Source organism: Pseudophryne corroboree, chromosome 2 (genome assembly GCF_028390025.1).
Source record: "Pseudophryne corroboree isolate aPseCor3 chromosome 2, aPseCor3.hap2, whole genome shotgun sequence".
NCBI classification, from domain to species: Eukaryota; Metazoa; Chordata; class Amphibia; order Anura; family Myobatrachidae; genus Pseudophryne; species Pseudophryne corroboree.
In genome coordinates, this window is record NC_086445.1 from 518,341,181 (window position 1) to 518,364,693 (window position 23,513).

Below are 23,513 nucleotides of genomic sequence, written 5' to 3' on the forward strand. Positions count from 1 at the left end.
TGTAAGCAGTCGTCGTGACATTGTCCGACTGTATCCGTACATACTGACCTATGACCAGATCTTCAGGCAAGAGGAGTGCATTGTAAACATCTCTTAGCTCGAGAATGTTTATGGGTAATCTGCTCTCTTTTGACGTCCACCTTCCCTGAAATTGATGGTCTTCTAGGACGGCACCCCAACCTCCGAGACTGGCGTCCGTTGTCCGAATTCTCCAATTGCGAGATTCTTGTGCACCGACCACCATGTCAGGGAGACACGTACTTGTGGTTGAAGGCGAATTCTCCGATGAAGCAGCCAATACAAACCTGCTCCTTGAGCAATGAGATTCATCTGGAAAGGTCGGAAACGAAGTCTGCCGTACTGGAGAGCTTCGAACGACGCTACCATCTTCCCGAGATGTTGTACACAGATGTAGAGAAACCGTCGGTGCCCTTAGTACCTGAGTCACCAACTTCCGTATGTCTGGAATCTTGGATTCTGGCCGAAAAAATTCTCAATTTCACAGTGTCCAATATAAGACTTAGGATCTGCATTCGTTGAGTTGGAATGTGGTTGGATTCTGGAAGTGCACTATCCATCCATGTTGAATCAGAAATTGGTGTGAGCATCCTTTATCAGCTTCTCCTGAGAAGAGGCCTTGATTAGGAGATCGTCTAGATAAGGTATTATCCTGACCCCCAGTAACCTTAATTCTGCTACCATGACCGCCATGATCTTCGTGAAGATCCTTGGGGCTGAAGATAGGCTGAATGGTAAAGTTCTGAATTGGTAATGATCCTTCACCCGTGCAAACCGTAGGTAGGCTTGGTGGGGGGACCAAATCGGGATATGCAGGTATGCATCCTTTATGTCCATGGATACCATGAACACTTTGTGTTCCAAACCTGCAATGACCGACAGGATTGATTCCATCTTGAATCTGTAACCTCTTAGAAATTGGTTTAAAACGTTTAAATTGAGCATCGGTCTGACTGTTCCGTCTGGCTTTGGCACGACAAAAAGACTGGAATAGAATCCCGTTCCTCTCTGAGAGGTAGGGACTGGTACCATGACCTCTGACCGTAACAATTTCTGAATTGCCGTAAGTAACGCTTTTGCCTTTTGAGGGCACCGAGGCATCTGACTGAGGTCTCTCTTGAAAATCCATCTTGTACCCCTGAGAGATTATGTTGTTTATCCAGATCTCTGGAGAGGTGTTGTCGTGCACCCACCAGGGGGGACCCCAGGTGAGCTGGGAGACCGTCATGCCACGGTTTTGTCAGTAGGTTTATCTTGTGTTATGGTCGTTGCCTGTGAGCGGCCTCTACCTCTGCTCCCACGTGCCGGCCCACCGAAACCTCTACCTCGGGCTCGAAAGGACTGTGATCTGAAAGAATTAAACATTGGTCTCAAATAACCTCTCTTGACCTGTGGAGTGGTTCTTGTATAAGGAGTAGGCAGGAATGTGGACTTCCCTGCCGTAGCCTCGGCAATCCACTTGTCCAATTCTGGACCGAAAAGCGTTTCACCCGCAAAGGGAATGGTTTCCACTGCCTTCTTAGTGTCAGAATCTTCTTGCCATTCTCTGAGCCATAAAATTCGCCTTGCCGATATGGCCGATGCGGAGGTGCGCGATGCAATCCTTAGAGGCCTGACATAAGTATGAGGCTGATTCTCGAATGTGTTCCGCCAGTTGAGTAATCTCTTCCAGGCTATTTTCCTCCTCAATAGCTTGTATAATACGGCTGGCCCATGCTCCCATGGCCTTATTAACCCAAGCACAGATGAGGGTAGGCCTCTGTGCTGCACATGCTGCTACGAAAATCGACTTTAAAGCCGTGTCAACCTTTACAATCTGAAACATCCTTTAAAGTCGTTACAATAGGTATCGGCAAGATTGTCTTTTTTGATAACCTACCTAGGGAAGTATCCACTACCGGTGGATTCTCCCATTTATCCATTACACCCTTAGGTAAAGGGTACGTTACCTGAACCCGTCTTGGGAATTGAAAACGTTTATCAGGTTGTTTCCAGGTCTCCTCCATTTGAATTTGGAGATATTTAGGAATGGGAAAAACTGAACGTGTTTTTATTTTATTTATTTATTTTCCGGGGGATTCGAATAAGTCGAACTCCTCAGGTTAAAGCCCAGGATATCTACAATGAGACCCTCCTCTTCCTCCGCTGAACAACAGGAAGGGGTCTTAACTGCCTTGCGCACCTTCGTTTCTGGTTGTGCGGGCGGCGTTAATTTGATGAGAAACTCTTCCATAGTCTTTGAGAATCCCGCAGCCCACTCTGATTGTTGCATGCGTGATTCTGCCATTTCTTTGGATATTCTGTCCGTAAGAACATCCTCATCCTCCCACGACCTAGACTGAGTACTGCTCCCAGGTTGTGCGTCCCTGTCTAAGCAGGAGTCGCACACCCCGGAGCTGCCTCGTGCTAATATAACCCCTTACTAGGGTATTACGCAGTGCTTTTACCCCTTAAATTAGGAAGAGAAAGCCTGAGGAATGACGGAAGCGAAGGTATTGGAAATGGCTGGACAAATTTATCCCTTCATATGGAAAAAGGGGAAAATGACAATCCAAAAATTTTAAAATAAACAAATAAAAAATAAAAAATGTCAGCAGCCGGTTTGTAATCATCACAGCCCAAACTGTAAATCAGCTACGATGGTGAGGTTGTCCACATGCTTCCTAGTATTTTCTTCAGGCTCTTTTGTATAGAATTCCTTAGAAAATATAAATAGTAATTAAGTATTATACTTCAAGAGATCCTCCTATAAATCCTTTTACCAGCAGAGGGAGCTAATCCTATTCATTTTTCATAGGATTACAGACCCTCCTATAACTCACTTTACCAGCAGAGGGAGCTAAATTTATATAATGTCTCATAGGATAACGCATAAAAGGGGGAGGGTTAATCCCTGCCCCTCAGATTGGCGCCCATGAGAAAATTAAGATGGCCGCCATTGAAAACCCCCCCATCATATCCACTACATTAAAACAATGCACCACTGACAGCTCTGCAGCCGCACACGCGGCTGGAGCCGCGCTGACCACCACTCACCTTGCCCCCCAGCACGCGCGCCGCGGGACCGCTCTCACCCGGTCCGCCAGCGGCGCGTCCACTGGCCAGGAAGCGCTTGTCCGCTCCCCACAAGCCGCGCTTACACTGACGGGTCGCGCCACCGGACCTTTTACCCGTCCTTAGCAGCGCTTCCCGTCATGTCACTGTCTCCCCGCCGGCGCGCGCACTCTGTGAGGAGACAAAGCAGAGAGCGAGTCACTGACTGCGCCGGCAGGGAACGCGGTAACCTTCACCGGGTAGGCGCCCGGCGCTCTGCAGCCGGGTGACGGTGACCCGCTGTCTATCGTAATAAGCCGCGGGGTGTGCGGGGGTGGGGAGGGAGCAGTTACTATCCTGTCAGTCTCCTTTTGCGGCTACAAACAACCAGTTACTCACTGTACTTTCAAGAGGATCTCCTGTGAGAGATGCAGATCCCTTCAAAAGGGATCTTTGTCTCTCAGTATTGTCAAGCTTTGTCTCCCTTTTCCTAGGGAGACGCAGCACCTTTCATATTAGTATTTCTCTATCGTCCTAAGTGGATGCTGGGGTTCCTGAAAGGACCATGGGGAACAGCGGCTCCGCAGGAGACAGGGCACAAAAAAGTAAAGCTTTTACCAGATCAGGTGGTGTGCACTGGCTCCTCCCCCTATGACCCTCCTCCAGACTCCAGTTAGATTTTGTGCCCGAACGAGAAGGGTGCAATCTAGGTGGCTCTCCTAAAGAGCTGCTTAGAGAAAGTTTAGCTTAGGTTTTTTACTTTACAGTGAGTCCTGCTGGCAACAGGATCACTGCAACGAGGGACTTAGGGGAGAAGTAGTGAACTCACCTGCGTGCAGAGTGGATTTGCTGCTTGGCTACTGGACACTAGCTCCAGAGGGACGATCACAGGTACAGCCTGGATGGTCACCGGAGCCGCGCCGCCGGCCCCCTTGCAGACGCTGAAGAGAGAAGAGGTCCAAAATCGGCGGCTGAAGACTCCTGAGTCTTCATAAAGGTAGCGCACAGCACTGCAGCTGTGCGCCATTTTCCTCTCAGCACACTTCACACAACAGTCACTGAGGGTGCAGAGCGCTGGGGGGGGCGCTCTGAGAGGCAAATAAAAACCTTATTAGAGGCAAAAAATACCTCACATATAGCCCACAGAGGCTATATGGAGATATTTAACCCCTGCCTAACTTCAAAAATAGCGGGAGACGAGCCCGCCGTAAAAGGGGCGGGGCCTATCTCCTCAGCACACAGCGCCATTTTCTCTCACAGAAAAGCTGGAGAGAAGGCTCCCAGGCTCTCCCCTGCACTGCACTACAGAAACAGGGTTAAAACAGAGAGGGGGGGCACTGATTTTGGCGATATTGTATATATATAAAAGATGCTATAAGGGAGAAACACTTATATAAGGTTGTCCCTATATAATTATAGCGTTTTTGGTGTGTGCTGGCAGACTCTCCCTCTGTCTCCCCAAAGGGCTAGTGGGTCCTGTCCTCTGTCAGAGCATTCCCGGTGTGTGTGCTGTGTGTCGGTACGTGTGTGTCGACATGTATGAGGACGATGTTGGTGAGGAGGCGGAGAAATTGCCTGTAATGGTGATGTCACTCTCTAGGGAGTCGACACCGGAATGGATGGCTTATTTAGAGAATTACGTGAGAATGTCAACACGCTGCAAGGTCGGTTGACGACATGAGACGGCCGACAATCTATTAGGACCGGTCCAGGCGTCTCAGAAACACCGTCAGGGGTTTTAAAAACGCCCATTTACCTCAGTCGGTCGACACAGACACGGACACTGAATACAGTGTCGACGGTGAATAAACAAACGTATTTCTCATTAGGGCCACACGTTAAGGGCAATGAAGGAGGTGTTACGTGTTTCTGATACTACAAGTACCACAAGAAAGGGTATTATGTGGGAGTGGAAAAAACTACCTGTAGTTTTTCCTGAATCAGATAAAATAAAATGAAGTGTGTGATGATGCGTAGGGTTACCCCGATAGCAAATATTGGCGTTATACCCTTTCCCGCCAGAAATTAGGGTACGTTGGGAAACACCCCTTAGGGTGATAAGGCGCTCACACGCTTATCAAGTGGCGTTACCGTCTCCAGATACGGCCGCCCTCAAGGAGCCAGCTGATAGGAAGCTGGAAAAATATCCTAAAAAGTATATACACACATACGGTGGTTATACTGCGACCAGCGATCGCCATCAGCCTGGAGATGCAGTGCTGGGTTGGCTTGGTCGGATTCCCTGACTGAAAATATTTTATTCATGTAGAGCATTTAATAGGATGCATTCTATATATATGTATGTGAGATGCACAGAGGGATATTTGCTCTCTGGCATCAAGATAAGTGCGTTGTCCATATCTCCCAGAAGATGTCAGGGACACGACAGTGGTCAGGTGATACAGATCCCATACGGCAGATGGAAGTATTGCTGTATAAAGGGAAGGAGTTATTTGGGGGTCGGTCCATCGGACCTGGGGACCACAGCAACAGCTGGGAAATCCAACCTTTTTTACCCCAAGTTACATCTCAGCTAAAAAAGACACCGTCTTTTCAGCCTCAATCTTTCCTTTCCCATGAGGGCATGCAGGCAAAAGGCCAGTCATATCTGCCCAGACATAGAGGTAAGGGAAGTAGACTGCAGCAGGCAGCCCTTTCCCAGGAAAAGAAGCCCTCCACCGCGTCTGCCAAGTCCTCAGCATGACGCTGGGGCCGTGCAAGCGGAATCAAGGTGGGGGGGTAGTCTCAAGAGTCTCAGGGCGCAGTGGGATCACTCGCAAGTTGACCCCTAGATCGTACGAGTATTATCCCAGGGGTAAAGATTGGAGAGTCGAGACATCTTCTCCTCGCAGGTTCCTGAAGTCTGCTTTACCAACGGCTCCCTCCGACAGGGAGGCAGCATTGGAAACAATTCACAAGCTGTATATCCAGCAGGTGATAATCAAAGTACCCCTCCTACGACAAGGAAAAGGGTATTATTTTTCCACACTATATTGTGGTACTGAAGCCAGACGGCTTGGTGACACATAGTCTAAATCTAAAATGTTTTGAACACTTACATAAAAGGTTCAAATCGAGATAAAGTCACTCAGAGCAGTGATAGCGAACCGGAAAAAAGGGGACTATATGGTGTCCCTGGACATCAAGGATTACCTCCATGTCCAAATTTTGTCCTTCTCATCAAGGGTACCTCTGGTTCGTGGTACAGAACTGTCAATATCAGTTTCAGACGATGCCGTTTGAATTATCCACGGCACCCCGGGCCTTTTTACCAAGGTAATGGCCGAAAAGATGTTTCTTCAAAGAAAAAAGGCATCTAAATTATCCCTTACTTGCACGACCTAAAAAGGGCAAGTTCCAGAGAACAGTTGGAGGTCGGAAGAGCACTATCTAAAGTAGTTCTTCGACGGCACGACTGGATTCTAAATATTCCAAGAATCGCAGCTGTTTTCCGACGATACGTCTGCTGTTCCTAGGGATGATTCTGGACACGGTTCAGAAAAAGGTTTTTCTTCCCGAGGAAAAAGCCAAGGAGTTATCCGACCTGTCAGGAACCTCCTAAAACCAGGAAAGGTGTCTGTACATCAATGCACAAGAGTCCTGGGAAAAATGGTGGCTTTTTACGAAGCAATTCCATTCGGCAGATTCCATGCAAGAATTTTCCAAAGGGATCTGTTGGACAAATGGTCAGGGTCGCATCCTCAGATGCACCTGCGAATAACCCTGTCGCCAAGGACAAGGGTATATCTTCTGTGGTGGTTGCAAAAGGCTCATCTATTGGAGGGCCGCAGATTCGGCATACAGGATTTGATCCTGGTGACCACGGACGCCAGCCTGAGAGGTTGGGGAGCAGTCACACAAGGAAGAAACTTCCAGGGGGTATGGACGAACCTGGAAAAGTCTCTTCACATAAACATTCTGGTACTAAGAGCAATCTAAAATGCTCTAAGCCAGGCGGAACCACTCCTGCAAGGAAAACCGGTGTTGATTCAGTCGGACAACATCACGGCGGTCGCCCATGTAAACAGACAGGGCGGCACAAGAAGCAGGAGTGCAATGGCAGTAGCTGCCAAGATTCTTCGCTGGGCGGAGAATCACGTAATAGCACTGTCAGCAGTGTTCTTCCCGGGCGTGGACAACTGGGAAGCAGACTTCCTCAGCAGACACGATATTCACCCGGGAGAGGGGGGTCTTCATCCAGAAGTCTTCCACATGCTAATAAACTGTTGGGAAAGACCAATGGTAGACATGATGGCGTCTCGCCTCAACAAGAAACTGGACAAGTATTGCGCCAGGTCAAGAGATCCACAGGCAATAGCTGTGGACGCACTGGTAACACCTTGGGTGTACAAATCAGTATATGTGTTTCCTCCTCTGCCTCTCATACCAAAGGTATTGAAGATTATACGGTGAGGAGGAGTAAGAACAATACTAGTGGCTCCGGATTGGCCAAGAAGGACTTGGTACCCGGAACTTCAAGAGTTGGTCACGGACGACCCGTGCCCTCTACTTCTGAGAAGGGACCTGCTACAACAGGGTCCCTGTCTCTTTCAAGACTTACCGCGGCTGCGTTTGACGGCATGGCGGTTGAACGCCAGATCCTAAAAGGGAAAGGCATTCCAGAAGAAGTCATTCCTACCTTGATTAAGGCAAGGAAGGAAGTCACCGCGAAACATTATCACCGCATTTGGCGAAAATATGTCGCGTGGTGCGAGGATCGGAGTGTTCCGACGGAGGAATTTCAACTGGGTCGTTTCCTACATTTCCTACAATCAGGATTGTCTATGGGTCTCAAATTGAGATCTATTAAGGTTCAAATTTCGGCCCTGTCAATATTCTTCCAAAAAGAATTGGCCTCAGTTCCTGAGGTACAGACTTTTGTTAAAGGAGTACTGCATATACAGCCTCCTGTGGTGCCTCCGGTGGCACCGTGGGATCTAAATGTAGTTTTAGATTTCCTCAAATCCCATTGGTTTGAACCATTGAAAAAGGTGGATTTTAAATATCTCACATGGAAAGTGACTATGTTACTGGCCCTGGCTTCCGCCAGGAGAGTATCTGAATTGGCGGCTTTATCTTATAAAAGCCCTTATCTAATCTTCCATTCGGATAGGGCAGAACTGAGGACTCGTCCGCATTTTCTCCCTAAGGTGGTATCAGCGTTTCACCTGAACCAACCTATTGTGGTGCCTGCGGCCACTGGCGACTTGGAGGACTCCAAGTTGTTGGACGTTGTCAGAGCCTTAAAAATATACATTTCAAGGACGGCTGAAGTCAGAAAATCTGACTCGCTGTTGATACTATATGCACCCAACAAGTTGGGTGCCCCTGCTTCTAAGCAGACGATTGCTCGTTGGATTTGTAACACAATTCAACTTGCTCATTCTGTGGCAGGCCTGCCACAGCCTAAATCTGTTAAGGCCCATTCCACAAGGAAGGTGGGCTCATCTTGGGCGGCTGCCCGAGGGGTCTCGGCATTACAATTCTGTCGAGCAGCTACGTGGTCGGGGGAAAACACGTTTGTAAAATTCTACAAATTTGATACCCTGGCAAAAGAGGACTTGGAATTCTCTCATTCGGTGCTGCAGAGTCATCCGCACTCTCCCGCCCGTTTGGGAGCTTTGGTATAATCCCCATGGTCCTTTCAGGAACCCCAGCATCCACTTAGGACGATAGAGAAAATAAGAATTTACTTACCGATAATTCTATTTCTCGGAGTCCGTAGTGGATGCTGGGCGCCCATCCCAAGTGCGGATTATCTGCAATACTGTACATAGTTATTGTTAACAAATTCGGGTTATATTGTTAAGGAGCCATCTTTAAGAGGCTCTTTCTGTTATCATACTGTTAACTGGGTTTAGATCACAAGTTGTACGGTGTGATTGGTGTGGCTGGTATGAGTCTTACCCGGGATTCAAATTGCCTCCCTTATTGTGTACGCTCGTCCGGGCACAGTACCTAACTGGAGTCTGGAGGAGGGTCATAGGGGGAGGAGCCAGTGCACACCACCTGATCTGGTAAAAGCTTTACTTTTTTGTGCCCTGTCTCCTGCGGAGCCGCTGTTCCCCATGGTCCTTTCAGGAACCCCAGCATCCACTACGGACTCCGAGAAATAGAATTATCGGTAAGTAAATTCTTATTTTCTGTGGAGATGCAGGTCCATTCGATAGGGATCGTTGTCTCTCACAATTCTGAGGCTCTTGTCTCCCTTTTCATTAGGGTGACACAGCCCATATCAAGAAAACCATTAAAAATAAAACAAAAGTAAATTTAGTCAGGAGCTCTGTGCGCCCACGTGCTGTACCTCCAGCACAATTTTCAAAACTGAGGCATGAGGGGCGTGAAGGGGGAGGGGCTGGCTGTGCAGACAATGCTAATTTTTTAGATTGTGCCACACCTCCGGTTGCAGACTTCACACCCCTAATGTCTAAGTGGAACTCCAGTGTCCCCTAGTGGATGAAAGAGAAACTGGTAAGGCCGATTTGAAAATCCGGTGAGGGGGGACGTCTTGAAACTCCAGCTTGTACCCTTGGGATACTATTTGTAAGATCCAAGGGTCTAGGTTCGAAAGAACCCAAAATTGAAGAGTTTTAGACGGGCCCCCGCCGGTGCGGACTCCCGCACAGGAGCCCTAACGCCATGGGGTGGAATTGGCATTAGCCTGGGAGGACTTCTGCTCCTGGGAGCCTGACAAGGCTGGAGATCGTTTACCTCTTCCCCTTCCTCTAGTAGCAAGGAAGGAAGAACCTCGGCCCTTTCTAAATTTATTGGGCCGAAAGGACTGCATCTGATAACGGTGCTGTTTCTTTTGTTGTGGAGGAACATAAGGTAAAAAAAGATGACTTACCTGCGGTAGCCGTAGATACCAAATCATCAAGGCCATCTCCAAATAAAGCCTTACCTTTATATGGTATAGATTCCATACTTTACTTGGAGTCAGCATCAGCTTTCCATTGGTCAATCCACTACGCACGCCTAGCTAAAACAGCCATGGCATTGGCCTTTGATCCCAAAAGACCAATATCTCTTGCAGCTTCCTTAAGGTAAGCTGCAGCGTCCTTGATATAACCCAGCGTCAAGAGGATGCCATCCCTATCTAGGGTATCTATATCAGATGACAAGTTATCTGCCCACTTTTCGATAGCACTATTTACCCACACAGACGCAATGACAGGTCAGAGTAGTGTACCAGTGGTCACATAAATGGACTTCAACGTAGTTTCTTGTTTACGATCCGCAGGATCCTTAAGGGCCGCCGTGTCAGGTGACGGGAGAGCCACCTTTTTAGACAAACGAGACAAGGCCTTGTCCACGGTGGGGGGTGACTCCCACTTTTCCCTATCCATTGAGGGAAATGGATAAGCTGCCATAATTCTTTTGTGAAGCTGAAACCGTCTGTCAGGACCTTCCCAAACTTTTTCAAATAGCGTGTTCAGTACATGAGAGGGAGGAAACGTTATCTCAGGTTTCCTTTCTTTATATATACAGACCCTTTTATCAGGGATAGCTGGGTCCTCAGTGATATGTAATACATCTTTAACCGCCACAATCATGTACTGAATGCTTTTAGACAATTTTGGGTCTAACCTGGAATCGCTTTGGTCTACACTGGAATCAGTGTCCTCGTCAGTATCAGTGTCTGCCAACTGGGCCAACGTACGTTTTTGTGACCCTGAGGGGACCTGACTTTGGAATAACATATCTTCCACAGATTTCTGCCATGCCCGGGTCTGCGACTCAGACTTATCTAGCCTCTTACTAATAAGAGCCACAACCCTGCGCTGAGAAAACGGGTCTGAAAGCGCCAAGACAATGCTTCAGACCTATAGCGCTTTTATCACTAACAGATATAGATAGATAGATATAGATATATATCTATATCTATCTATCTATATCTCTATATCTATATATATATATATCTCTATCTATCTATCTCTATATATCTATCTATATATCTATCTCTATCTATATATATATATATATATATCTATATCTATATCACCAATTATATGCCTCCCCCCTCCCGTTTTGCGCCCCTGGTGCTTGTCTGAGGAGGACCAGCGTCTCTGCTGTGGAGAGGAAATGGCGCTGTGAGGAAGAAGCTCCGCCCCCTTAATGGCGCGCTTCTATCCCACTTTTCTCAATATTTATACTGGTGGGGGTTGGGACAGTGCCGCGGCACTAATGCCCCCTCTTGCCAGTGGGCTTCATGAGGATGTTTTTTTCAGCTGCCCAGGGCACCCCCCGCAGTGCTGTGTGAGTGGGAGCTTGGCGCACAGCGTCTGCCCGCTGCGCGGTACCTCATAAAATGCCGTCACTGAAGTTGAAGTCTTCTTTTCTTCGGTAACTCACCTGTCTGACTTCTGGCTCTGAAAGGGGTTGACGGCAGGCTGTGGGAGCGAGCATCTGAGCGTACACAGCGATCAAACCCTCAGGAGCTAATGGTATCCTGTAGCCAGAAGCAGAGCCCTTGAACTCACTGGAAGTGGGTCATACGTCTCTCCCCTAAGTCCCACGAAGCAGGGAGACTGTTGCCAGCAGCATCCCTGAACATAAAAACCCTAACAAAAAAGTTTTCAGAGAAACTCAGTAGAGCTCCCTGTAGTGCGTCCAGGCTCACTGGGCACAATTCTAAAACTGGAGTCTGGAGGAGGGGCATAGAGGGAGGAGCCAGTTCACACCCTTTCAAAGTCTTAAAGTGCCCATGTCTCCTGAGGATCCCGTCTATACCCCATGGTTCTAATGGTGACCCCAGCATCCTCTAGGACGTATGAGAAATAGGATTTTAATTACCTACCGGTAAATCCTTTTCTCGTAGTCTGTAGAGGATGCTGGGGTCCACATTAGTACCATGGGGTATAGACTGGTCTCTTGGGAGCCATGGGCACTTTAAGAGTTTAATAGTGTTGGCTGGCTCCTCCCTCTATGCCCCTCCTACCAGACTCCGTCTACAAACTGTGCCCGAGGAGACGGACATACTTTGAGTGAAGGAAATACACAGATGTGTGAGAGCTGGTGTGAATCTCACCCCTAACAGAAAACCAAGCTAACCAACTTGAAACAATTCAGCAACGGCTAAAACACAGTACTGAACCAAGTAACAAATGCAGGAAAACGAAGCGCTGGGCGGGCGTCCAGCATCCTCTACGGACTACGAGAAAAGGATTCACTGGTAGGTATTTAAAATCCTACTTTCTCTAACGTCCTAGAGGATGCTGGGGTCCACATTAGTACCATGGGGATGTACCAAAGCTCCCAGTACGGGAGGGAGAGCAGGAGGCTCTTGCAGCACCGATTGACCAAACTTAAAGGTCCACAGAGGCCGAAGTATCGAACTTGTAGAATTTAGCAAACGTGATCGACCAAGTAGCCGCTCGGCAAAGTTGTAAAGCCGAGACACCCTGGGCAGCCGCCCAGGAAGAACCCAATTTACGAGTAGAGTGGGCCTTAACAGATTACGGACACGGGAATCCTGCCGTAGAATAAGCATGCTGGATAGTACACCTTATCCAGCGAGAAATAGTCTGCTTAGAAGCAGTACACCCAACCTTGTTGGGATCTTAAAAGGACAAACAGAGCGTCCGACTTTCTGTGACGAGAAGTTCTCTTCACATAAATCTTCAAAGCCCGCACAACATCCAGGGACTTTGGGGGAATTGAGGAGTCAGTAGCCACTAACACCACAATAGGTTGATTGATATGAAAAGCCGACAAAACCTTTGGAAGAAATTGCCGACGCGTCCTAAGCTCAGCTTTATCTTCTTGGAAAATCAAGTAGGGGCTCTTGCAGGACCATGCCCCCAATTCCGACACAAGTCTAGCAGATGCCAATGCCAACAGTGTGTCCGCCTTCCAAGTAAGAAACTTGACATCAACCTCCTGTAAAGGCTCAAACCAATCCGATTGCAGGAACTGCAGCACCACGTTAAGATCACAAGGTGCCGTAGGAGGCACAAAGGGAGGTTGGATGTGCAGAACACCTTTCAAGAAAGTCTGAACCTCGGGGAGGGCAGCCAATTGTTTCTGGGGGAAAAATGGACAAGGCCAAAATCTGGACTTTTATGGAGCCCAAGCGCAGCCATACATCCACACCTGCTTGCAGGAAGAGGAGAAACCGTCCAAGTTGAAACTCCATCTTAGGAAACTTCTTGGATTCACACCAAAACACGTACTTTTTCCAAATCCGATGGTAATGTTTTGACGTTACTCCTTTCCTAACCTGTATCTAGGTAGGAATAACTTTGTTCAGAATGCCCTTCTGAGCTAAGATCTGGCGTTCAACCTCCATGACGTCAAACGTAGCCGTGGTAAGTCTTGATAAGCGAACGGCACCTGTTGCAGAAGGTCCTCTCGAAAAGGACTCTGATCTTCCAGCATAACTCCAGAATATACGCGTATCAAGCCCTTCTTGGCCAGTACGGAGCAATGAGGATCGCCTGAACTCTTGTTCTTTTGATTAGTTTGAGAATCCTTGGGATGAGTGGAAGTGGTGCGAACACATACACTGACTTGAACACCCGTCCACCGCCACTGCCTGTGGATCCCTCGACCTGGAACAGTACCTCCAAAGCTTCTTGTTGAGGTGTGAGGCCATCATGTCTATACGAGGTACGCCCCAAAGATTTGTCACCTCCGAGAACACCTCTGGGTGGAGGCTCCACTCTCCTGGATGGAGATGGTGTCTGCTGAGGAAGTCTGCTTCCCAGTTGTCCACTCCCGGAATTAAGATTGCCGACAGCGCCACCGCATGCTTTTCCACCCAAAGGATGATTCTTGTTACACGACATTGCAGCTCTGCTCTTCGTTCCGCCCTGTCGGTTTATGTAGGCCACTGTCGTTACATTGTCCGACTGAACCTGAATGGCCTGATCTTTCAGAAGATGTGCCGCTTGTAGAAGACTGTTGTACACGGCCCTTAGTACCAGAATGTTTATTGGAAGGATGGATTCCAGACTTGACCGCCTTATTTGGAAGTTTTCCCCTTGGGTGACTGCTCCCCAACCTAATCCGTGATTAGCAGGATCCAATTCTGAATCTCGAACCTGCGGCCCTCTAGTATGTGCGAGGTTTGCAGCCACCAGTGGAGCGAGATTCTGGCTTTCGGTGACAGACGTATCCTCTGGTGCATGCGAAGATGAGATCCCAACCATTGTCCAGGAGATCCAGTTGGAAAGACAATGCGTGAAATCTTCCGTACTACAGAGCCTCGTAGGAGGCAACATTCTTCCCTTACAGATGAACCGATAACTGGGCTGGCTTCAGGACATCCTGGACCATTGTTTATATCACCAAAGCTTTCTCTTCCGGCAGAAACACCCTCTGTACTTCCGTGTCGAGGATCATCCCCAGGAAGGACAGTCTCCTTGTCGGCTCCAAATGCGACTTTGGAAGATTCAGGATCCATCCATCCATGATACTGGAGTAGTTGAGTTGAGAGAGCAATGCTCTGCAACAGCTTCTCCCTGGAAGATGCTTTTATCAGCAGATCATCCAGATAAGGAATTATGTTCACACCCTGCTTGCGGAGGAGCATCATCATCTCTGCCATGACCTTGGTGAACACTCGGTGCCATGGAGAGGCCAAACGGCAGTGCCTGCAACGGATAGTGACAGTCCAGCAGCGCAAATCTGAGATAAGCCTGGTGAGGTGGCCAGATCAGAATGTGAAGGTAGGCATCCTTGATATCCACCGATTCCCCCTCCTCCAGACCTGAGATCACCCTTCTCAGAGACTCCATCTTGAATTTGAATTCCCTCAAATAAGGGTTCAAAGATTTGAGATGGCCTGACCGAACCATCCGGTTTCGGTACCACAAACAGATTTGAATAATAACCCTTGTTTGTTAGGTGAGGTGGAACAGGAACAATGACATTTGACTTTAGCAATTTTTGAATGGCCTCCTGTAGGATAGTGCTTTCTGTCAGTGAAGCTGGTAAGCATGATTTGAAGAATCTGTGAGGTTGGAGTTCCTGAAACTTCGGTCTGTACTCCTGGGTAACAATATCTTGTACCCATGGATCCAGGCATGAGGACGCTCAGACATGACTGAAATTTCTTAGTCTTGCTCCCACCTGCCCGATCTCCAGGCTGGGAAGCCTGCCAAGGATTTTGAAGAAACAGAACCAGGTTTCTGTTCCAGGGAACCTGTGGGTGCAGGTTTTCGGGATTTCCCCCGACCACCTCTAAAGCAAGTGGAGGGGGATTTGGACATTTTAACTTTAGCGGTCCGATAGGACTGCATTGCAAACGTAGGATAGGATTTCCTAGTCGGTGGTGTAGCAGAGGGAAGAAAAGTTGACTTACCCGCAGTGGCCGTGGAGATCCACGCATCTAATGCTTCCCCAAACAGCCTTACCTGTGAAGGGAAGGTTCTCCACATTCTTCTTGGATTCCGCATACGCAGACCATTGGCGCAGCCAGCGTTCTCTGCGTGCCGACAGAGCCATGGAAGAAGCCTTCGCATTCAGATGTCCAAGGTCATTCACGGCTTCCACCATAGAACCTGCAGAATCCTGTTTGTGACGTAAAAACAATTCAATGTCGTTTCTGTCCATAGAATTCAACTCCTCTAGTAAAGTGCCTGACCACTCTACTATGGCTTTAGAAATCCATGCACAAGCAATAGTGGGTCTTAAAGCTACACCATTTGCTGTGTACGATGACTGTGTAGTCTCAATCTTTCGGTCAGCCGGCATTTTTAAAGCGGTGGACCCAGGGACAGGTAAACCCACTTTCTTAGACAACCTAGATATAGAAGAGTCTACTATAGGCGGGTTTTCCCACTTTTTCCTATCCTTCTCAGGGAAGGGAAAAGCAATGAGAACCCTTTTAGGGATCTGGAACTTTCTCCGGGTTTCCCCAGGATTTTTCAAACAATGCGTTTAGTTACTGAGACGCAGGGAAGGCAAGGGAGGACTTTTTATTGTCAGTAAAGTAAGGCTCCACCACCTGCTCAGGTACCTTCTCAGAAATATGTAAAATGTCCCTAATGGCCTCAATCATGAGTTGCACCCCCTTAGCAAGGGATGCACCCCCTTAGCAAGGGATGCCCCCCCAAGCATATCCCCCCTCGCAATCACCCGTATCAGTCTCGGCTTGCATTATTTGGGCAAGCGCACGCTTTTTAGGGTGCATACCAGGGGTTTTGGATGAGGTAGTAAGAGCAGAATACGACAAAACCTCTACAGATTTTCTCAAAACCTGTGTTTCAGTCTCATGAGGTATCCTAGATGAAATCTGGGATATCATTCTCTTAATAAAAGCCACCCATGGGGGCTCGGATTCAGAAGGCTAAGACAGTATACTGCATTCCCGAGTACATGGAATAGACTCCTCTGGAGAAGACGCACACTCTGCAGCACAAGACAGAGTCCCTAGACATGGTAATGTGAGACACATACACACAGGAAAATGTCAGAAAGTTTCCCCCAAAGTACCTTCAGAGAGACACAGAGTTCAGGAGCCAGCACACACAGCTCCCCAGTAGGCAATTATGATAAATGCCTGGCACTGACTGAGTAACCTTAATAGATTAAACAGTTAATAACACCCCCCCCCCCCCCCCCCCTTTCTATAACACCCTGGTACCGGAGTTATGTGGAGGGCAGCACTCCCTGTCAGCGTCTCTGTAGTGTGAACTGCAGGGAGAAAATAGTGCTGGTTCCGCTCTGAAGCCCCGCCCCCTGTAATGGCATGTCTTCCAGCACTTATATTATACTGGCCTGAGGTTCTCTTGCTGCCAACAGTGGGATTAGCCCATTAGCATAGTTGACCAGTGTTAGGGCATTTCGATGGCCCAGGGTGCCCCTCACAGCGCCGCACAACCTGTACCTCTGAGCCCTCCGGAGTGCAGCTAATCAGAGCAGCGCTCCCACCCTTGTACCGCGCCATTCCCACCAACGACCTGCTTACCAGGGCGCCGGCGTCATACTCACCACTCCATCTTCTCACTCTGTTAGGGGGAAGCGGCAGTGCTCCGGGAGTGAGCGGTCGCCTCGGGGGCTTGCAATCATCACCCTCAGGAGCTCAGTGTCCTGTCAGCGGAGATAGGAGCCATTAACCTCTAGGGTTGGATCCTACTCCCCCACCCCACCCTTCCTCTAAGTCCCACAAAGCAGCCTCCCTGTACCTAACTCTTAAAAAAAAAAAAAAAATAAATAAATAAAACCAGAAGAACTCCTAGGAGCTCCCCTAGCTATGACCGGCTCCACCGGGCACATTTTCTAGACGGAGTCTGGTAGGAGGGGCATAGAGGTAGGAGCCAGCCCACACTAATAAACTCTTAAAGTGCCCATGGCTTCCAAGGGACCAGTTTATACCCCATAATACTAATGTGGACCCCAGCATCCTCTAGGACGTAAGAGAAACTATGCCAAAAGACAATGGGTGCATGCAGCAGCCAATGCAGATGTACCTATGGAGAGAACGACTTAACACAAACATTTTATATTGCAGTGCACTTTCAGTAAACAAATACATAACAGACTGACAAAATAAATATTTTACCAAACCACCACACTCACATCATGAGTTTCTGGTCATCCGCCACTGATCCAAACAGAGACTCGTGTAATAAGTGCCAAGAAACATCTTCCACCACTGCGGTATGTCCTGTGAAGATAGTCTTCGCATCAACTATCTTTCCTTCTTTAGGTACAGCACTAATGTCCCATAAGCAAATTGTCTACAAGCAAAGAATACATATGCTTACGTTTTGCAATGATGGCGATATAAGCACTTAATAAACCAACATATGACTCAAGCAGATATAGTAAAGCTTATAACTCACATGGTCATCAGAAGCACTAAGTAGGTTTCCACTAAGATTAGGGTTCCAGGATAAGCCATATCCTTCCTTTTGGTGCCCACGAAGCCGGAGGTCTGGATTACATTCTCCTGAAGGATCTACACAATAAAACGTTTAAGTTAACAGACACAAACCTTAACTACAGACATATGAATGTATTGTTTAAATGTAGTAAACAGATTAGAAACATGGATGTTATGATGCACGCCAAAACCATTAATAAGATGGAGGTGTTGTGTTAAGTTTCTGAAGTCCATTTTAGAGATTGTATTCCAATTAGTACTGGTATTATTGATACACACCACATAGTTCAGGTGTAAGACTCACTTAGTACCCGGGGGTCATTCCGAGTTGACAGCTCGCTGCCAATTTAGTAAAAACGCAAAACTGCACAAGCGCCACAATGCGCACGCATTGTCGTATGGGTACAAAGAGCATCGTTGCTGTGCAATGGTTCTAACGAAGAATCCATTCGCACAGCCGATCACAAGGAGACAGGAAGAGGGCGTTAGTGGGTGTCAACTGACCGTTTTCTGGGAGGGTTTGGAAAAACGCAGGCGTGTCCAATCGTTTGCAGGGCGGGGGTGTCAGACGTCAATTCTGGGACCGGACAGGCTGAAGTGATCGCAAGGGCTAAGTTCAGACCTACTCAAACTGCACAAACTGTATTTGTAATGCTCGGCTGCAAGAGCGTTCACACACTTGCAAAGCTAAAATACACGCCTCTGTGGGAGGAGACTATACGTTTGCACAGCTGCAAAAAGTAGCTAGCGAGCTATCAACTCGGAATGACCCCCCAGTCAAAGTTTGAGACGCACACCTTTCACATATCCTTGAATTCTACAGTATATAGACTTAAAAGAAAACCTGTCACATATAGAATATGAATGCCATGAAATAAACTAGTACTTTTAGATACCCAGTTAACACAATATTTATTTTGTAAATATTAGTGTTCATTCTAGTGCAGGGTGTAGCTATACATAATTTCTAAAGTTTTACCCTTCAAAATTTAAAATATGTCAGCCTTACTTATCTGCACCTGTACTTAGAGTGAACACTATATTGCAAGAGAAAACACTCTGAAAGCAAGCACAACTGTATAGGTACTTACCTGGTTTGGATGGGTGTTTTGTATAGTCAAACACAAGGACGTCACTGGATGGGGTTTTTGTTGCAATGATGCAGGGGTTCTGTGGCATGTAGCGAGCTCTGTTCACTTCTCCCTCATGGTTTATTTTTATCTCAATTTCTATTTTCCCACTAACTGAACCAAAGCCTCCAAACTCTGAGAAAAGTAATATTTAAATTAACTTTTTAAAACTGCAAATTGTATGGTTAAAAAAAAAAAAAAAAGCTATGTTTTTCACAACACTTTAAATACTTCAAGATTAGATGCTCAAAGACCAGACGCACACGTTAATTTTGTACTGATCACTGCTGAATAAACAGTTACCGCTCCTATTATGTGACTCTTGGTTGTGATTTAACACTAGTACAAAAACTCCCATTTTATTCTTTAGAAGCCATACTGGGATGTCCCGAAGCCATCCTAAATTGGTAGGAGAAATGCTCAAGTACAGTCTTCTTAACAACCGACCCCGGGATCCAGACCGTTGACCATGCAGACAGCCGGAATCCTGTCTAATAGGGGCTATTCCCACTCGTGGGTGTACACAAGTCAAGAGGACTCTTTTTACGCTTACCATGCTGGGGTGGGGTGGGGTTTTGACTTGCCGGGTCACACGACTCGGTATTTCGGCTATGCCCATTTCACACCGCACGTCGACCCGCCAAATGTGCCGGGTCGATACCGGGTTATTTGTCCAGTGTGAAAGGAGTATAAGTCTAAGCCAGGCATTCCCAACCCTGGTCCTCATGGCACACTAACAATCCAGGTTGTAGTGATACCCAGGCTTGAGAACAGGTGACTTAATTAGTACCTCAGTTATTTTGCTTTAACTACCTGTGCTGAAGCCTGGAAATCACTAAAACATGCAGTTAGTGTGCCTTGAAGACAGAAGTTGGAATTGCCTGGTCTAAAGAAATAAAAACATTTATTGTACCAGACATGAGGAAATAAGCCTTTACATTTGCCATACAACAGTGTTCTTTCTAGGCCGTTTCTATCCTTAGCGAACTTGGCAGAGGGACTGTAAATGGCATCACTGCTGTGGCTGCCGGCGTAACAGCACTCTGATGAAGAAGGAAAGAACAGGGTAAGCAGTGAGCATGTACTGCTTACACTATTTCCCTAGTAGAACAGACTTATTTTATTCCTATATATTTTAGCCCATTGCTTAACTTTTCTGTTTTATAACACAAGGATTATAACTACTTCAGCACTGGAGGAGACATTTATAATTATCTACTTACAGTATATACATGCTACAGACGATCTTTCAAGAAGACTGGACATACAGTATTTTTCTCAGTACAGATGTTAGGTGTTACATGGGTGTCCTATATGTATGTGGTGGTATATGATACACTAAGGGGAAAATGTATGTACAAAAACTATAAACATATATATGCGCTATGCTTTGTGCGCAAAGCATCACATCAGAAATGTGCCCTTCAAAATAAAAATGTGCCCTCCTCAATGATCAGCACCCTGCCCTAAAAAAATCCTAGCGTGAAAACTACCAACAAGGCATACTGCCTAATGTGTATGCTCTACTGTGTGCTCCTGCGGGTCGCATGCAACATCTTATGATCGGTCGTACAGTACGGCCACCCAGATGCCCCATGCGACCCAGTGCAGTGTAATAAAAGACGGAACGAGATGGCGTTCATTACATTTGGTAATGTGTACCATTAATTTGCAATTATCCAAGGCTAAGGGATACTGCCCTGACCATCAGCACGATTGCCACTCGTGCATGTGTACCTAGCCTAAAGGTGGGTACACACTAGGCGATGTGCTCAGTGAGCGACATTGCCTATTGTTTCCCCTCCCGGGCCGCCCGACGGCGGGCATACACACTGTGCTGTATCACCAGCTATATCGCACAGGGAAGTCATGCCGCGGCCGGTATTTTTAGATTGTGGAAGGAAACCCATGCAAGCACAGTGAGAACATACAAATTCCAAACAATTAGGGCCATGACAGGAATCAAATCCAAGACTATTCATTAGCAGTAATGCTAATGTATAGAGCGGGATGTACTAAGTTCTCCCGCCACAGAATCTCCCCTCTATGCGCTCCCGTTGTCTTCTCCACTGTAACTACTCTCCTCCCACTGGCCGGCGCTGTCCTTCACTCCCCGTAATTTTCATCTCTCCCCCCTCGGTGGAATTAACTCACTTGTTCCGCCTCCTCACCACCACTCAGGACACTGCATTGTCTCAGCCGCGAGCCCCCTTTCCTATTTTCTTGCAACTGCGCATATGACAGCACAACAAAGGATATTGAGATTGGAAATTACAGGCTGCTGCTAGATACGGGACAGGTGTGCAGTTTAAGAGGAAGGGGTGGTTAACAGATCTGTATGTTGGTGCATATGGAAGATGTACCGTGACGGATGAGATCACGCGATCCGGAAACTACAGGGAGCAAAGGGCAGAGTCGGCCAGTGGGAGTAGATATTCCACGGCGGGAGAGCTTAGTACATCCTGCCCATAGTCTTTATCAAGTTCACTCAAACAGGATTACCATCAAGAATATTGCCGCTAGCTACAACAGACCATGATGAAACAAATAAGACCCATCCAAAGAGCAATACCTGATCAGCAAACCAGGCCTATTTTTCACATCAGTGGCTATATGATCAGTTGATACTTCGCTTTACTTCCAGAATGATCTTGCTCAGGGACTTGAGGTCTTAGCAAAAAGAAGTTGAGAAAACTTAACAGCATGGTGGATAGTGTACTGTATTTGTGAGAGAAGCCCAAAGTCATAGTATGGAAATTTGCACTTATAGTTGTGATACCTACAGATCCATTTCTGCAACTGGAGAAGCCCACAAACCAAACTCAAACACGGTCCAGGTTTTAAGTATATCCATACTTGGCCACAGGTGATGGTTAAATCAAATTGATTGAGGTACTAACTATCTGTGCCGAGCCATGGATATACCTAAAACCTGGATCGTTAGGGTGCCTTAAGGAGCCCATAGAACCTCTGGCCTAAAGAGAAGAGCTCTCTTTAATATTACACCATGTATAACTCTACTCCCTAGCATTTACTTTTAATGCTTCAATTAAGCAGTTTTACAACAGTAGTCTGTTCAACACCCACCTCCTTTCTCACTGTCATAATGAGAGGCATCAAATTGGGCATCATCATTTGGAAGTTGCACACTAGCGATCACCAAGTGATTCTGCTCATCAGAAGTGTGTGTCCCAAGAACCAGGCGGTGGATACTAAAGTCTTTCCCTTCTGGCCTGTGAATATAAACCCAGAAACAGGACACAGGGTGCCACACTGTAAGAGCGTAAATAAAACAAAGTTAGCAAGCATCAGGTGTATGTGCTGGGCGCACCCTGCTCCCCGCCGGCCCCTCACCTGGTGACATCTGGAAGCCACTGTGCGGTGAGGCTCGGCCACTCCAGGGCGTGCGTCATCACCAGGTCGTACAGGAAAGGGGTGTTCTTCTTCCAGATCTTGTACTCCTCGTTAATGACCCGCTCCTCCACCGCATCGTCAAACGCAGCTGCAGTACCAGGGAGAGAGGGGACAGCACAGGGTAAGGTGCACGGAAACTTCTGAAGCTATGCGGGACGCTAGGGGATGGAGACGGGCATCCGGGGTGCCCCACACTAGCGCCCCTCCTAATGTGGCCGGTTGGCTGTGGTCTCACACCTAGCGCTGGCCGGCTTCCCGGCAGAGGGGAGACTCCCGGTGCACCCTGCACAAGAGACGCGAACTTTCTCCACACTTACCCTCCTTGTCCGCCATGGTGTCCGCTGGGAGCAGCGCTCGCGCTTTCTGCGGCCTCTCCGGTGCGACACTTCTCCCGGCCTCGCTGTCCGGACCGTGTCCCCCTCTCTCGGTCAGGGCGGTTGGTTACGGGGGCAGCTCCTCCCCTGTGTCCCCGGTCTCCGCTCTGCTCCTCCCGCTATTGTTTCCCGCCTCCCCGTATCTCGCAGTCGCGCACCTTCGCGCCAATCTAGGCCAATCGGAATCGTAACAGCAGCGAGCGCCGCGGCCAATCGGCGAGTACTGCGTCACGCGGGAGGCGCCCCCGTAGCGCTGCGTCTGCAGCTCCCTAAGCGGACGTGCGGCCCAGTGGGCGTGGTCTGGCATCTCCATGACAACAGAGGAATATCCAGGGCAACGCAGAGGCAGCATCATGGGATAATCCATGTGAGACAGAGTAGCTAGTAGTAGGGGTAGTGGTAGGCTCAGGCTGTACTAACGCAGGCAGGGTGGCACGACGGGCAGCGCAGTAATGGTTGTCATGTTCTGTCCTAGCTTATCTGCCGCCCATATAATGGGCATCAGCCGCTTGGCCTCATCATAGCAGGAAGCAGCACTCTATAGCCTCATGGCCAGGCGCATTTTAGTACTCTGCTATACCTTGGTTAAACCGGGTAAACTTTTGAGATTTTTTTTCTTTTCTCATACGTCCTAGAGGATGCTGGGGTCCACTTCAGTACCATGGGGTATAGACGGTTCCGCAGGAGCCATGGGCACTTTAAGACGTTTTCAGA

At 47.9% G+C, this 23,513-nt stretch overlaps 1 protein-coding gene across 1 annotated transcript in view; it reads right to left on the reverse strand.

The window, feature by feature from the left end:
* Positions 1–23,064, reverse strand: part of RBBP4 (RB binding protein 4, chromatin remodeling factor) — a 109,267-nt gene extending 86,203 nt beyond the window's left edge. The window contains exons 1-6 of the mRNA XM_063954142.1: positions 22,743–23,064; positions 22,366–22,513; positions 22,099–22,244; positions 18,973–19,146; positions 17,841–17,956; positions 17,575–17,735 (exon numbers count right to left, since the gene is read on the reverse strand). Of these exons, the coding sequence (XP_063810212.1) occupies positions 17,575–17,735; positions 17,841–17,956; positions 18,973–19,146; positions 22,099–22,244; positions 22,366–22,513; positions 22,743–22,758 (761 nt within the window). The 5' untranslated portion in view covers positions 22,759–23,064. The remainder of the gene's footprint in view (positions 1–17,574; positions 17,736–17,840; positions 17,957–18,972; positions 19,147–22,098; positions 22,245–22,365; positions 22,514–22,742) is intronic.
* Between the last annotated feature and the right edge of the window lie 449 nt (positions 23,065–23,513).